General features: G+C 29.2%; 3 protein-coding genes across 6 annotated transcripts; 2 read left to right on the top strand and 1 right to left on the bottom strand.

The window, feature by feature from the left end:
* Positions 1–414: 414 nt before the first annotated feature.
* Positions 415–4,811, bottom strand: LOC100168459 (1-acyl-sn-glycerol-3-phosphate acyltransferase alpha). Of its 3 annotated transcripts, none has more exons than XM_003242886.4 (6): positions 4,413–4,811; positions 2,457–2,687; positions 2,253–2,386; positions 1,990–2,171; positions 1,576–1,741; positions 415–1,097 (listed from the first exon to the last, which is right to left on the bottom strand). In XM_003242886.4, exons 2-6 carry the CDS (start codon positions 2,648–2,650, stop codon positions 943–945), a joined length of 831 nt encoding a protein of 276 aa, XP_003242934.1. In that variant the 5' UTR covers positions 2,651–2,687; positions 4,413–4,811; the 3' UTR covers positions 415–942. The 3 variants fall into 3 exon arrangements, with proteins under 3 accessions (XP_003242934.1, XP_001950878.2, XP_029347050.1); XM_001950843.4 differs by lacking the exon at positions 4,413–4,811 and adding an exon at positions 3,749–4,347; XM_029491190.1 differs by lacking the exon at positions 2,457–2,687 and having other exon boundaries at positions 4,413–4,808.
* A 162-nt stretch (positions 4,812–4,973) lies between these two features.
* LOC100160259 (formin-binding protein 4) lies at positions 4,974–12,248 on the top strand. 2 transcript variants are annotated; one of them, XM_008182501.3, is made up of 11 exons: positions 4,974–5,128; positions 5,195–5,510; positions 5,792–5,872; positions 6,280–6,399; positions 6,998–7,660; positions 7,800–8,030; positions 8,114–8,229; positions 8,511–8,644; positions 9,337–9,553; positions 9,617–9,835; positions 10,977–12,248. In XM_008182501.3, exons 2-11 carry the CDS (start codon positions 5,384–5,386, stop codon positions 11,067–11,069), a joined length of 2,001 nt encoding a protein of 666 aa, XP_008180723.1. In that variant the 5' UTR covers positions 4,974–5,128; positions 5,195–5,383; the 3' UTR covers positions 11,070–12,248. The 2 variants fall into 2 exon arrangements, with proteins under 2 accessions (XP_008180723.1, XP_008180724.1); XM_008182502.3 differs by lacking the exon at positions 5,792–5,872 and having other exon boundaries at positions 5,029–5,510.
* Positions 12,249–12,727: 479 nt separating this feature from the next.
* On the top strand, positions 12,728–15,858 carry LOC100162303 (phosphoglycerate mutase 1-like). The gene is made up of 5 exons (XM_029491191.1): positions 12,728–13,145; positions 13,234–14,026; positions 14,398–14,506; positions 14,675–14,910; positions 15,092–15,858. The coding sequence occupies exons 2-5, from the start codon at positions 13,919–13,921 to the stop codon at positions 15,362–15,364; spliced, it is 726 nt and encodes a 241-aa protein (XP_029347051.1). The 5' UTR covers positions 12,728–13,145; positions 13,234–13,918; the 3' UTR covers positions 15,365–15,858.
* The last annotated feature ends 565 nt before the right edge of the window (positions 15,859–16,423 follow it).

The following is a 16,423-nucleotide window of genomic DNA, read 5'->3' as shown; positions in this document are numbered from 1 at the left end:
ACCTATAATATTGGTTTTATTATTAGTACTTCAAACTATTTAATGATTACTTTTTTCAAAAACACCATACATAATCACATGCCTTGCACATCTAACTGCTTGAATGTTTGATTTTAACCATTTTGTATCGAGATACACTCAAGTTACTCCTTTGAAAATCTTGACTAATTCCTTCTCCAGTTAAAAAGAATCCTTAAAAAATAATATTCTGATTATTATTATTTTTTTATTATAATGTAGTATAATATATTAATATCTAACATAATTTTTTGTTTCTCCTATCAGTAAACCTGTTGTGAATTATAAAAAAAATGATCAATTTAGAAGTCAAAACATTCACAACACTGTAAACTAAATACCAATACAGTAATAACATTTTAAGACATAGGTAATAAAAAATAAAATAATAATTAAAATTAAATAAGTTTTATTTTTATAATACAAACTGTACATTGTAGACATAAATTTACAAATCTGTGCTTAGTTGAGAAAATTGGTTGACAACAGTTTATAAAATATAAATAGTGATTTTTGGTGTAAATATATATTTGGTTTCTTTAATCTTACAAACAACTTATGTGTTCGTTTAATTCAGTATATAATTTTTCTTAGTAAAAAAATAACATTTATAATATTAATCAAAAATAGAGTTTCAAATTTGAATACCTATTTTTACTCCAAAGCTTGACAAATGCTATTTAATAATGAAGAGACCATAATTATTCAAAATTGTTCATGGGTTACGATATTGTATGTATTAACAATTAAAAATATTTTGTCAAAAATAAAAAATACTGTAAAGCACACTTAGTACCGAATAACTATAAGCTTGGTGCTAATTTATAGTTAGTACTTAGTAGTTACAATGGTACTTGATCATGTTAAACACACTAAAATATTGAAAGTCAAATACTCATAAGAATCAAAAACAATAATACAATTTTAGCTGATATTATAATATTTTGTTTTTATTTCTGCCGAAGATTTTGTGTATGCTTCTTGCATTGCAGTTCTAGACTTTTCAATAAGACCAGGTAAATCTTCTTTGGTCATTCCCTCAGTGGATATAGGAGGCAATATTGTTATGACTGCGTGGCCTTAAATAACATAAAATACATTAGTAGTAATAATATCATTCACATTGAATTAAACATTTGAAAGTAAATACCATCTACCTAAAAAGCACTTTGCATTAAAACCAGCAACAACAAACTACCACAAAACTATTATTTAATGGCTTGAATTTGTAAACTTTTATTTATCCCTAAAAAAAATCTATTATGGCATTAACATAAGACAATTCATTAATATGAATTAACAATTTGTAGAATTTTTTAACGCTTTAGAGTTTATTTACCTTGCTTGTAATAATATAGTGTATTATAACAATATGATTTTTTATTGGTTAGTTAATCTCTGTATGACATGAAATACATTGTATTATTTTGACCCAGCAAATATAATGTTAACAGATTGGAAAATTTGTGTCAACCGTTAAAGCACAATAATGCACACATAATAGTAGTAACTGATTTTAATAAGTAAAAAACAATTAGTATGAACACTTTTGCTTACCGGGATCAAATGTACGTTTTCCGTGGTCCACAAAGAAATATTGTGTCACAACTACTGGCTGTATAGGACATTGAGCTGAAATTGCAACATGGAATGCACCTTTTTTAAAATTCAAGAGTTCTGGTCCACCGTGTCTTGTGCCTTCAGGAAACATGCAAAGCTTTGCCTGTCAAAAAATAAGTGAAAATAAATGTAATAATTTGACAGCACAGTGAATTTAATTTAAATAAAAATTTAATGTTAAGATACTAACAATTATTAAAATGTAGTACTTTTTTCGTTTTGATGATGTACTCTCACTTATATGTAATGTTTATTATAATAGAAACATCAAAATATTCTTTAGGAAATCAAAATAAATTAAGAAAACAATATTTTACTCTAGAAAAAGGTTATTATGTTAGCTGTAGTTACTTGTTTATGACGAATAGCTTCTCCAGTCTTATTAAGAGTCCTCTGAGCACTTTCTGCATTTAAACGGTCTATGAATATTGTTCCCCACAACCACGACGCTAGACCAAAAGGCCAAAAGTAAAATATTTCTTTCTTGGAGATCACAGTGCATTTTTCCATTACCGGATATATTTCAGACAATACTAAAAAACAGTCAATCAAAAAATATACAGTGTTTATTATTTACAATGACAACTCCCACAAGTAATCTATAATCCATTTACCTAATAAATCCAAACAGCTTTGATGATTGATCAGAACAACACAACCTGAATTTTGTACAATATTTTCTTTACCCTTCATTTCCCATGTTATCCCTAATATTTTTGATACTTGGCGTCCACCCCATGCAGGTAATCTGATGAAATAATAAATAAATTATTAAGCTTGATATTTGTTGCAAACATTTAGGTTATGTATTTATTTACAATCCATTCCTGTAGTCCCTTGGTCTCCATAACATTAATGGTAAGAATATAGTTGCAGATATATATGACAATACTGAAAATATGGTATATTTGGCGTAGTAACGAAAAGCATGACTAGAAGTGTACATGATAATAATAAACATGATCGCGGCAGTGCTGGTTATTTCAAACTTATAGTCGTTTATCAGTAGCATTGTTATGAGGTCTAAGGTCGTAACATAATCAGGAGCTCTGGAACACAATAATTTATTTTTTGTAGGTACAAGTTATAACTGTTTCGAGAGAAATTCTTCACAGTACATGAAAATTGTAAGTTGGTACCTAGGTATATATAATTAGATATATTATGCTAGATGTAACAATCATAAATTATTTTTTTATCCTTTTTTTTTATTTGTTTGAGAACCCTAATTTGTAAAGTTACACAAACAATAATTTATTTTGCTTGATATCTGCAATTGAGGTCAACTAGGTATACCTTTGAATATACCTAATTATAATCATATATTTGTATACCGAGTAATAATATGACGTTAATGGTTAATCAACAGAATTGATTATTATTATTATTTTAATCATTGTTATGTAATTCTGATGACATGTATGCCAATTTTTAGGTTATTTGTTATTCAGTTTTAGATACTAAAGTCTTCTACAACAACTCGTACAACAACTATAGGACACACATTATTAATCATTCATATTTTGCGATGAATTATAAATTGTTTATGATAGTAAAATTAATTAAACGCATTAGTTAAACGTGGATAATATAGATAAAGAATATTATGCTGTTCAAAACGAATAGAATTATTTAAATTATTCATACGTTACTTTAGTCATGTAACCTATAATCAAATATATTCAAATTAAAATAGGTGGATATTGATAGTACCTAATTTATATTCAGTTATAATTTTTCAAAAAAATTTGTTTATTAAGTAGCTTGATATTTAGAATTTATTGTTATGATTAATAGGTGCAATATAAAAGGTGCTGCTCAATATCTGGTAGGCACATTTTCGTTTTGCATTGTACAGAAGGAAAAATTAAATTTTTAAACATGAAAGCATTATATAGATAGAAGAAGAATAACATTAGATAAAACGGTTAGGTATAAAAATCCAGAGGTTTTAGATGTTTAAAAGTAAATTCAAACAGATTTGATATTTTATTGCTCATAAAGTCGTCGTGGTATTGGTACCTAAACCTAATAGGTATTATTGATTTAGAACATGCCAATGAAACATTCCCTCGGATTGAGATACCTTAAAAAATGTGTAGGTACTTACAATATTAATTAATCAAATTATCGTGCGAAGTTGAGTTCGAAGGTTTGATCATTGAATATTTTATATTACATTATAATATTATATCGTTCTTTTGTCACGGCCGGCGATGGAGAAATAATAAAATAAAAAAAGATAGGTAAGTACGGTTAGTAGTTGTTCAACTTCGGACGATTTCGTTGAAATAATAATTAATAAATAATAGGTATTGTCCGATACGGTTTCTGAGAACTACCTATGAAGAGCAGAACTCGAAACGAAAAACCTGTGCGACTGACTGTGCGAGGTCGACGACGGCGGTGCGTCTTTTACTTATTACTTTTTAGGCACCTTATTATTGCGCAAACGAAAACTGGTCGTGTAATGGGTTTTAATGACATTGTTCCACTAATCCACTCGCTCGATGTACACGACTCGCGAGTGTCTCGAGTGTAGTTATAGTAATAGTAAACAATTGTCAGACGATATCGCGATAATGTGTTGCATGCATAATTGATCTATATAATTGATTAATATGCATTTATGCGCCGAACAACCGGCGTAAGCAGGGATCGGAATAAATCGTTAAATGTTAATAGTGACAAAGGCGGCGGCCACGGACGGAATTAATGTTATTAAATGTACACCAGTGGTTTCGATTTCAACAGCAAAAATAAAATTGAATTACCGTTTTCAGTTGAAGACGTTGAAATGTACCGCATCGCGTGAGTGCGTCTCCCAGTGCGCAAAAATTGTGACGATAATACTATATTGCGGGTGGGAGTATATGGATGGACACGTGGGGTATAAATATATCGATCGAACGAGTGAAATGAGATCTGACTGGCGAATAATGATTATCTGTGCCCAAAACGGGGGCAATCGGCATTCAGCGTATCACGTCGGCACGTCGCGTTCACACTTCACGGCAAACTATACAGTCGTTGTGTGCACGCCGGAATCTAAAACTAAAATTGACAATTTTACAACAGGCCCATGCCAGAGAGATAATTATAATTTATATTCCAGCTGCTGATAACGATGTTTTCATACAAGCACGGATTACGTCACGAATTAAGATATATTAAATTTATCGAGATGTATAATATCATGTATTAATGTACATATATTATATTTATATCTTAATCACGAATTATCTTAATTCGTGATATCACGTGATATAAATACCATAGTGTCGTTGGTTGGTCACATTGTTCGGCAAGTTGTCTCGACGTGTGGTAAGAATGGTATGATGTCACGCGCTGAACAATCCGCTGGTCCTTATCACAGTGCGATAATAATTATTAATTTGATGTCGACGTTCCGCACTCCACAATTATTATTGTACAAAGTATTATGTGTAATAAAAACCAAGAAGAGTAAAAGAACTATAGACGTCATAAAGTAATTGTCGCGGTGTTCGGCGAATGGAAATTAATATATAATATAATATTATTAATGTTCTATTAGTCAAAGATCGGAACGATAGAAAATCGTATCATCATCGCGTATACCTATTCTGAGTACGAGACGATGTCCTGTTCCTGTACCAGTCGTCTTTGACACTACCGCCAACAGTAACACATAATAATAACAGTTTTCCCGACCTTGCGCTTCCTCATAAAAAATACTTTCGGTCGCACCTCTGTCGTCGAGCATATGGTTTCGCGGGCTGATTGTTCCTTTCCATCCGACAAATCTTTCTTCTCGCAGAGGATCGTCGCTGTTTCCGCGATGAACAGGAGAAAACTGAAATTGGACATGACGCACTCAGCTTCGGATGGTGGTAAGTCGTCAAAATCTCTCGTCTCAAAGGCTCACTGGTTGTAACGTTTATTACGACTTTTTTGAAACTGGTTTGAAATATTATTGACTTAGGTGTCAAGTCATCGTTTTTAATATTGGATGCAGTCCAATGCAACGTCTTTTTTTCGCGTGGTTAACGTTGTAGGTCAGACTTTTTTATTCGAACCAATACATTATCTACAAACTTTAATTCAATACTAATAGAACTGTTTGTTTTTGTTTTTCTGATTGTTCTTTCTGATTGTTATTTTATGTTTACAGAATCTAAAGAAGTTGAAAATTACGTTAATAATGTCAAAGAACAAATTATGAATACAACTGAACTTAATAATTCTGACTATGGTTCGTATTAATAGTAACTTAGTATTAGCTATATATTCAATGGTAGTACCTATACCTAATAGAAAAAAGTTGTATTAATTTTCAGTGGCGCTGAACTAAATTTTAAAAGGGGGGGGGGGCATGTAAAAAGTTATACGGACCACCACCTCCGTTTACGCTTGCTTCAGTGCTGCATATGTATACATTAATAGCTTATTAGGAACATAATTCATAAGTAGTTTGCTGGGGTACCCACGGACCCTCACGACCCTACCCATCAAAAAAAAGGGGGCGGTTGCCCCTCTTGGGTTATAGGTTCGGGCCACTGTTAATTTTGTCCATCTTAAAATGTTTATTAAATAATAAATATTAAGTACCTACTTGATATACTTCCCTAAAATATAATTTGTGTTTTTTTTTTTATGTAGTATGGCAGGAGTGTTATGATGATGTATCAGGATTTATTTACTATTGGAATACCCAAACAAATAAAGTCACATGGGAAAAACCTGAACATTATGAAACAGCACATAGTATTGAAAACCAAGGTATGTTGGATATTATTGATAAAATTTTAAATGTCTGTACAGCAGGCTTTCTAGTGACTCACTTTTTCTCACTATTTCACAATCAACTCACCTTTTTTACTATAACAATTATCCTAAATTTCCTCACTTTTCTCACTATTTTTCAGTATAACATTATGGTGTTACGTAGTAGAAAAAATTATAACCTCCTACTCCATATCTTACGAGAGGTGCTATAGTAATAGTGAATACCAATAAAAATCTCATTATAATATAATGACATAGGTAATGTAGATAATAATATAAACTTGGTAATAAAATCTATTATTATTACTATATAGGTTATACTTATAATAGTTATATTTTATAATAAAACATTAAAGTTTGCTATTACCTAATAACCTAAGAATTTGTTATTTTATCCTTAAGATGTAACTCACTTTAACTCAATATTTTGAAAAAAAACTTACTATTTTCACTATTTTTAAGTACCGTAGCTGCTAGAAAGCCTGCTGTACAGTGATTAAATATTATTATGAATCTTGAGGAATGACAAAATAAATCATAGTATAAATGTGTAAAGTATAATAAATAATTATTTGCCAAAATTATGTTTTAGATGTTGCAAACAAGACAAAAAACTCCAGAAAACGGATTTCAAGTGATTCTTTACCCACTCTCGATCCAAATTCATGTAATGGTTCTAAGAAATCAAAACTAGAATCAAAAGTTTTAAATGCATTAGTAGCTTATGGAAGTGATTCTAGCGAGGATGAGAATGATGATGATAAGGATCAAAAAACTACTATACTTCAAAGGTTGCAACAAAAGGCTGAAATGTTTAAACAAAAAGAATTGGCTAAATTATCAGAAGCTAAATCACCTGGTTTGTGTGAAACAAATGGTCAGCCTGATATATTAGACATTATTGACAAAGAAGTACCTCCAGATTATTTAGTAGAAAAATCTAATACATCAAAATCTTCTGAAAAGAAAACTACTGGTGACATTTTTGATATTTTAAAAAGTGAAGTACCCCCCGATTATGTTGATGTCACATTAAACAATAATACGGGAGAAGAAAATAAATTAGTTGTTTCGTTGGATACTAATGCAATGGATAAACTGCATTCAAAAACTGTTGAAAATGATTCAAATTCTAAATACCATTCAAACACTGACGAAAAATTAAACAATTTTACTTCAGATTCTTTGAAAGAAAATTCATTAAAATCTATCAATCTTATTGCTAATTATGGTGAAGAAGATCTTGAAGATTTAGGTAAAAATTTTCTAGTTCTAAGTATTTATAAATACAAGAATAATATCTATTTTGATAATAGGATATTAAATATGTATTAGTATAAATACTATCTATATTGCAAAATATTTATAAAAATTATTTTTATATAATATTACAGATGATCAAAAAAGTGAATCAAATGAGAAAACACTTTCATATGTCCAAGACCCATGTGCTAATATTAAAATTGGATTTGGTTATTCTGTCTCATCCAAACACAAAAATGGAGGTTCTATCAGTTTTGTAAAAGGCGAAACAATAAATGTACACGATAATCATAATTCCAATAAAAATAATGTTTTTTCAAAACATGAAAAAGAAACTATTAAAAACTGTGATATGAAAAAATGTAATGCATTTCTAATCATTTTAAACTAATGGGTATTAGTAGATTTTTAATTATTATTTTAATCATTTTAATTTTACTTTTAGCTAAAATCCATATTGAAGATTTATCACTGCTGATCTCATCAAAATTACATTTTCTATCAGATTGTGAAAATAACGAAAAATTGTCATCTGTTCAAGTTATGACTATTAAAATTGATGTAAGCTTAATTTTTTTTTTTAATATTCATAAAGAATAATGTTAAAATAATAATACATATGTGAATTATGTGAATTAACTGCTGATATACAGTTAAATCCTATTTAATTTTTTCAGTGAAATATTAAACTATATAATTGTATAATTATTAAATATTAGTTACTTAAAATTGTTCTATGATACATCAGTTTTACAAAATAATATTATCTGTTAAGTACTTAGATGTTTAATCAAAGTCTTATGTTTTTCTATTAAATTTTTAATGATATGTGGTATTTTTAGACTTTAATGGAAGCGTGGAAAGATAATTGTTTGAATGACGAATATTTCTCAAAGTGGTTGGATGAAATGGCTATCGAGTTATGTACTTTAGAAGAGTCAGTTGCACCAGACGGATGGACATGTCAGTGGGACAAGTATGTGATATGTAATTTGTTAAGATTATGGACTAACAAAATACTTAATTACAAAAGAATCAAAACATGTATTTTATTTAATAATATTCATTTAGGAGGGGGTTTATTTTTATTGAGAATTTTTAAACAAAATATTAGAAGTACTATTGATTTTCAATAGTGCAATTATTTTGTGATAAAGGCTAAAGCAGTGTTTTATCATATTTGTCTGAAAACAAGTAGGTATGTATGTGGATGCATCTAGACACGACATGATCAACTTCAATGCAGATTGAAACGTGGAAAAATCAACAAAATTGACATGAAATGTGCAAATTAATTAATTATTACTGTAATAATATTATATTTTTACTACTTTATATTTAATAGTATTCAATTGTATGGTTTGCATATGAGCCGTGTTAAGCGCAGGTGGAATAATATGGCGGAATTAATATCTACAACACAGGTTTGTCTCCAACAGGCTCTACGACAACATTTTTTCATTATTAAAATGGTTATTTGAGTCAAACATAAGTATCATTATTAAATAAAGTTTTTATATTCTAAATCATTAATATTAATTTACAAAAAAAAAAAAAAAAATGTTAGTAATGTTTTAAGCATAATTTTTTTTAAAATTTTTAAATGTGTCTTATCTAAACTGGTAATACTGTTTGTTTTATAATTTTTTGTTATGGATATTATTTTAGAATTAACACGCGGTATTACTATCAGAATGATGTTGATGGCCGTACACAATGGCAATACCCAACCGAGGAATCTGAACGTACTCCTTCGCCACCCATGATATCTAATGCAAGCACTCCTCCTCCTCCAACTATTTCCGATCATAATTCTTGCCACCCTGAACCAGTGGACATGGATATCGATGAAGATAACCATAAAGAAGACACAGAAATTATTGTTGTATGGAAAACCATTCCTTTTGGTGTTATTTTTTCACTATACTTGAGTTTTTTCTTCTTTTAGCCACCAGTCCCTGGAGATGAACTGTCATATGAACTGAATTCATTTTATGCTGATCTCGCTCAGTTTGAATCAAAACCAGCTGGTCAAATTGAAACAATGATTGCAGTTCCATCTCCAGAAATAGTTGAAACTGCGCAAAAATTAAAAACCCCTATTGATACATTAAAAAACAATCAAGAAGAAGAAAAAGAAATTATCAAACCAAAAAAGAAGAAAAAGGTATTTATATTTTATATCATTTAAAGTGGTTATAATTATCAAAATGGATAAATTATTTATTTCCTTACAGTCTTTGTTCTTAATATTTTGACACTGATCAATGATGTATTAATATAAAAATTTAATTGGTAGTTACTTAAGTTTATTAAGAAGTAATAACAACCTCAATTGATTGATGATTTTATTTCAACAATAAATTACATTTTTATCATGCCTGCACCGCAAGTTTAATTTTTAATTAATGTGGGGGGGGGGGTTACAACACTCCGCCCCTCATTGGTATTTGTTTACTACAAATATTAAGAGAATGTTGCACCCCCATCTGTCTTTCCGTCTTACAAGTGTACAACATAGCAAAAAGAACTTTTGCTGTGCAATATCGTTTTTATTTTTTATTTATATGAACTTCAAAAAAAGTTATTAAAGTTTGAAAAACACATTATATTGGATTTTAAAATAATAAGAACTTTTTTCAAAGAAGTGATAAAAAAATAAAAACGATATTGCACAGTCAAAGTTCTCCCTTATTTGTGGTGAAAATTTTGTTTCTTAGTTATAACTGTTACCTTCTTAGTTTTTCCCGCGCCAAACTGTTTTTGTTATGCTGTACATGTGTAAGACGGAGACAATATATGCGGGTGCGACATCTTCTTAAAATAAAAAAATTATATTTTGATAAATATATAATATACATAATATATATAAAATTTTATAATTAACAGGGGGGAGGTGTGTTACATTTAATTAAAACAAAAGCTCCCCAACCCAAATGAAAAAATCTATGTACGCCACTGGAGTCGACAGTAAATAATTTTTCAAAGATTAATATAGGTACATAGACGTGTTTATGAAAATGTCTTTATTAGTGGTATGACTGGTATGTCTGTATGCTGTTAGTTATAGCATATATCTATCATATTAGACACATGCATGTTAAATAACATCTTGTTAAATGAACTAAACTTTTAATAAGCTCATATATTTTATAATATAAATAAATCAATTGTTAATACTTTATAGAATATTCAATATTATTATATTGATGAATGTTTATGGAATAATTCATACATTTGTTTATGGAATTTAAATAATATAAATAATATAATGTTGACATGATGTATAGTATGGATTTTGTTTTCAGGTAGGAAAATTGGATGTGGGTCTAGGATTGAAACAAAAATATGTATCGTCACTAGTACAGAAGTGGCAACAAATTCAAAATGAAATCAAATGACGGCTGTTTCATCACTCGCCCATTTCTTTTTTTAGATTGATTTCTAAATCCTTAGTCTTACCAATTAAAATATTAACAATATGTTTGTAAATTATGTAATTACTTTTAGAAATATATTATTATATACATATATTTTAAATTAGTTAAATTTTAAATATGTATTGAATCATTACAATGTGTAAAATCAGTTATTGAAAGGATGTCACTGCACTCATTTTTTTACATTAAAACCTAGTATCAAAGAATCACTTTAATTGAAAATTAGTTTGATTGAGCATAAACTTACTTTCATTTTAAGACAAAAATCTAATCTAAAGCTTAACATATTGGTATTTACTCAACAGAAAGATCTAACCTGCGCTTAGATTCAAAGAGACTTACCTTATACTATTGGATAGAGAAAAATGTGTTTCTCCAAAGTGTAACTGGAAAAACAGCTGTGACCATTATATAATTAACAATTTGAATTTTAAGTTTGCGGTATAAACAACAATTTTCATTTTGTCAGCCCTGCTAAGGAATATTTCTACTTAAAAAATTGATATGTCAAGCCCTAGATAATATTGATGTCTACAATATTTTTATAGTAGGAGTTTTTGCTCTAAAATCATTCTTGAATAATATTTGACCATTCTGAATAACTGTGTTTTTATCAATTTTTTGTATAATTTCAGAATCAGGCAACAATTGAACAATCAATACTATGCATATATAGGACCTCTTCTAAATTACTTTAAAATAGTATTTACATACATTTCAATTTTTATGCAAATTTGTTAGATTGCTTACATCAAACCACATGAATAATGATTGCACCTGACATCCTTTCAATGCAAATTAGTAAGAAATTATTGAACATTAAATAGGCCACATAAGATTTACTTTATAACATGCGTTGTTTAGTGGTAATATAATGTATACAACTCAAATTTGTATGCATACAATCAATCTCAATGCTTTGATTTTTGAAATTATGAAATTCAAACGCAGACTTATTCTAAATTATGAAGCATTAATTTATCGAAGAATTCAATAATTTTAGTTTTATCCTTGTATATCGGTTGTTATATTTTTTTAATTTAGCATAAAATAATATAATAATTATCTGAACAGACATGTTGCAATAATATGAACCATTATATCACTAATTAAATGATACATTGACAATTTTTCATGCAATTAGTTGTTCAATTCATAAAATGATTAGTAGAGGTTATCTAATGTACATATTGTAATATTATGTACTTTAATACGAGTTTTAATTGGTTCTGTACCTTTGTAAATATTAAAAATCAAGTTTTCAAAATGTAAATAATGTTGTTAAAATAAGGTATAAATTATAAAGTAAATATCACATTTTATTATTAAACAAATCGCCATTGATAACACTAGAATACTGCATTAGTTTCTCGTCATCAATCAAGCAATAGCTTTATTTTTACACTTTATTTGTTGTTTACAAAATTATACATAATATTTATGGGATAGAATAAAAAGAGTAAGTTGGTATTGTCGGTTTAAAATGCCAACTCGATATGATTCTAACTTTGTTCAATTTGTTTATTTAATATTCTGTGTATTATGTTCATAACTTCTCAAAATACTTGTGTAAGCGCCACTTTAAAATGTGAATTTGGAAGATGCTATCTTAGTGCACACTTACATGGTAGTATGAAGGTACCATAAAAATTGCAAGCCTCAAGCTATCATTTAGGATCTACGTTGATCATTCAATGAGTCACGTTCGATTATATTATTATCTTATGGCCATCCCGCCTCCTTGCGTAGCCCGTGAGACTCACTACGTCTTGTGATCACAAATTAAAATATACTTATTATATTACACTTGTCACTTACTATATTTTAATTTGTATTTGTGATTATGAGAACAATATTTTTCAGGCAGGCAATTCACCTGCGGTAGATTGCAGACCCCTCAAGGGGCATACGTAATTACGAAGGTATTGTTTATGATGTGCATGTGTAGGTTTCCTGGACAAGTGGACAACGGTCGAAAAATTTGTCTTGGGAATACCATTTTTACTAAGGTTATAGCCTTGACCAAATATAATATAGGTACAGGTCTAAAATTATATTCAATCGTCACCATTAACAACCTTATAATAAATAAAAATATATTATTATTTAGTTTATTTTTTTGTAGGACAGCTGGATTCCAGTTTCCTACTTTTCCGGTGGATTTTCAAAAAATGTTCTTTCATACAAACCTTGTCCCGACAATTACAAATACAACAACAAAAAAAAAAACAGTAAAATCGGTCGAGCAAAAATAACAATATAGCTCATAGAAGGTTTGTAAAGACTACGTCTACCCATAGAGTACAATATTATAATAAAGACAATATATTTTATAATAGGTAGTAGTGCAACTACGGTATCGCATTAAAATCTCAGATACACTTTTTTTGAAATTGTTTGACTTATTCCGTAGGCTATTCAAAAATGTTATTTCATATTACCTATATACAAACCTTGCCTTTACAATTACGAATAGAGCAAAAATTATTCAAATTGGTCGACCCGTTTTTGAGTTCGAGCGATACTATAACGGACACTGGACAGGAATTCATTATTATATATTTATAGGTATAGACGTATAGTTAATGACTATCTTGAATGTTCAAAAAGCTGAATGTATGTGTTAATGTGTTATATTCGTAATTTATTTCCATAGAAACAAGTAGCCAACAACAACTAAAGATTAATGTTTGTTGAATGTTTATAAAATATGTTATTATATAATACTAATTTAGTAAATCTTTAAGTCCAGACATTTTCAAGTTTTTAATACCTATGATTAGTTATTACATACACTTTGTCCGTCCATAATGTATACCTCATTTACAAAACAATTTGTTAAAACAATCGAACAATCAAGAATATGGTGTACAACCTCCAAGAACATTTCTCATAAAAATAATTGCGATATTGCTAAAGTAAGTTATAGTCAAACATTATTAATAAGTCTTACAAGCTGGTGTGACGTGGTGAAGTGTTTTAATACTAACGGGAATACTATTTCAAGGAATACCACCAGTGACCAGTGGAGGATCTAGAATTTTTTTTTTTGGGAGGGGGGGTGGAATCCATTGTCTTTTAACTTTTTTCAAGTTTTGCGACACAAATATTTTTAATTTATTAACCTAGATAGGACCCCTCTCCCCACCCTTAAATCCACCACTGAATACCACCCATCCATAATGTGATATATGTATCATATTATGTAATAATATAATTTATACTAAACGTTTACATTGCCCAGGTTTTATTTAAGCTGATAACCTTAAATTTTGTTTTTGATTTTTAGGGGTCGACGTGCAAAACTTATAAAATTGTAATGATACGCCACGGAGAGAGCGATTGGAATAAAAAAAATTTGTTCTGTGGTTGGTATGATGCCAGCCTGAGTTCAAAAGGTAAACATTAAAATATACCTATATTGATACAATTATTTAAATATTTACTTATTTAAGGCAATTTTTATTTTTAAATAAATATAATAATATAAGTATATAATATTATGATTTAAAATTATTTTTAAAAATCCTTTATATTCTTGTTAACATTTTATTGGATTTTTTTAGGCGTAGAAGAAGCTATTTCGGCTGGGAAAACACTAAAACAACGTTGCTACGAGTTTGATGTCGCCCACACTTCCGTCTTGAAGAGGGCCGAAGACACTTTGTGTAACATTCTAAACCTAGTAGATCCAAAAAACAGTTGCACAGTGCACAAAAATTGGCGACTGAACGAGCGGCATTACGGAAGTCTGACCGGCCTCAATAAGTCTGAGACGGCAAAGAAGTACGGCGAAGACAAGGTATGTATTAATTATTAACGCACGGCGATCGCGTTTTTAGTTATAAATTATAATATTATCATTATCGTAATTACCCGCTAGATACTTATTATTTTGATGAATGCAATTTTCTTTGTTTCTTCTTCTGGACTATATATGCGACTATGCGAGTGAATAAAAAATATTATAATAATTTTTGCAGGTCAAATTGTGGAGGCGTAGTTTTGACATCCCACCACCGCCAATGGAGGTTGATCACCCTTACTACTGTCACATAAAAAACGACCCCCGTTATGTAGACGGTCCCTCCGAGTGTGAGTTCCCAACACATGAATCGTTAAAAATGACGATTCAAAGGACATTGCCGTACTGGGACAACGTGATCGTCCCTCAGATCAAAAATGGGTGTCGGATTATAATAGCAGCTCACGGAAACAGCCTCAGGGGCATAATAAAACATTTAGATAGTGAGTGAAATAATATCGTTTTTATCGACTCAACGTCGTGTTTGGTGATTCAATTGGATAACTTGGTTTTATTCATCCTCGTGACGACCATAATATAGCATCATCATGAGGTCCCTACAAATTGTAGTGATAATTTACAACCACCACTGCAGACCTCTACGCGTGTAACAATATTATAATATAATATAATATTATATAGACTAACTGAAATTACAGAAATTTGAGAGCATTTTCAGCACAACGAAAATAAAACGTTTAATTTTAAAGAAGTAAGGCTGAGATTTCGATAAGCGTCTTTATATTCTTTTCCTAATAATCTACGCGATGCTCGTTTAAGAACATTTAAGTTTCATATATTTTTGAATCAAAATAATGAGTTTTTATTTTGCATTTTTTGGCAATAACTTGATTTTTCATTATTTTCATTATTTAGAGCTTTTAGGACGCTAAAATCAGGGTTTGTTTAAATTTAGTTTTAAGATTTTTATTTAAAAATAACTTTGTAACGTGGTAAAAAGATTTTACATAATAGAATATTATTAGTCTTAATTTTTCAAAAATAAAATTTAAAAAAAAAAAAAGTAAAATAAATATATAATATATATATAAATAAGTCATGCTAAGTGTTGCCAGTGGGTGGCTTCTTAATCAAATTTTCAAGTCCTGTTTTCTCTTAGCACATAAGCTTATTGTACATAAATTGTATAGATTGTTTATTTCTAATAAAAAAAAAAAAATTTTCAAACAAATTCGTACCACGTAAAAATCGAGATTACGACTTGTGGTAGCAAATTAAATGAAAATAATGATTTTTTTTAGATTAAAAGTCCATGTAAAATTGGCCAGTCTTGCAAACTTTATTTTTAAATAAAATAAAATATATTAGTCAATAATTATTTTGATTTTTTTAGGACATACAAGCATTTTGTTTTTGGATTTTTTTGGGCATTAGATTCTCAGCTCTATTAATGAGTAGGTATTCAAGCAATGCGTAAAATATGCATAATATTGTTTTTCAGATATCACAGACGAAGGGATTATGGGGTTGAACTTACCAACGGGTATAC

This window comes from Acyrthosiphon pisum, chromosome A3 (assembly GCF_005508785.2).
Source record: "Acyrthosiphon pisum isolate AL4f chromosome A3, pea_aphid_22Mar2018_4r6ur, whole genome shotgun sequence".
Classification (NCBI taxonomy): domain Eukaryota; kingdom Metazoa; phylum Arthropoda; class Insecta; order Hemiptera; family Aphididae; genus Acyrthosiphon; species Acyrthosiphon pisum.
Note: the sequence above shows the minus strand (reverse complement) of the source record. Positions and strands in the feature narration are given on the sequence as shown.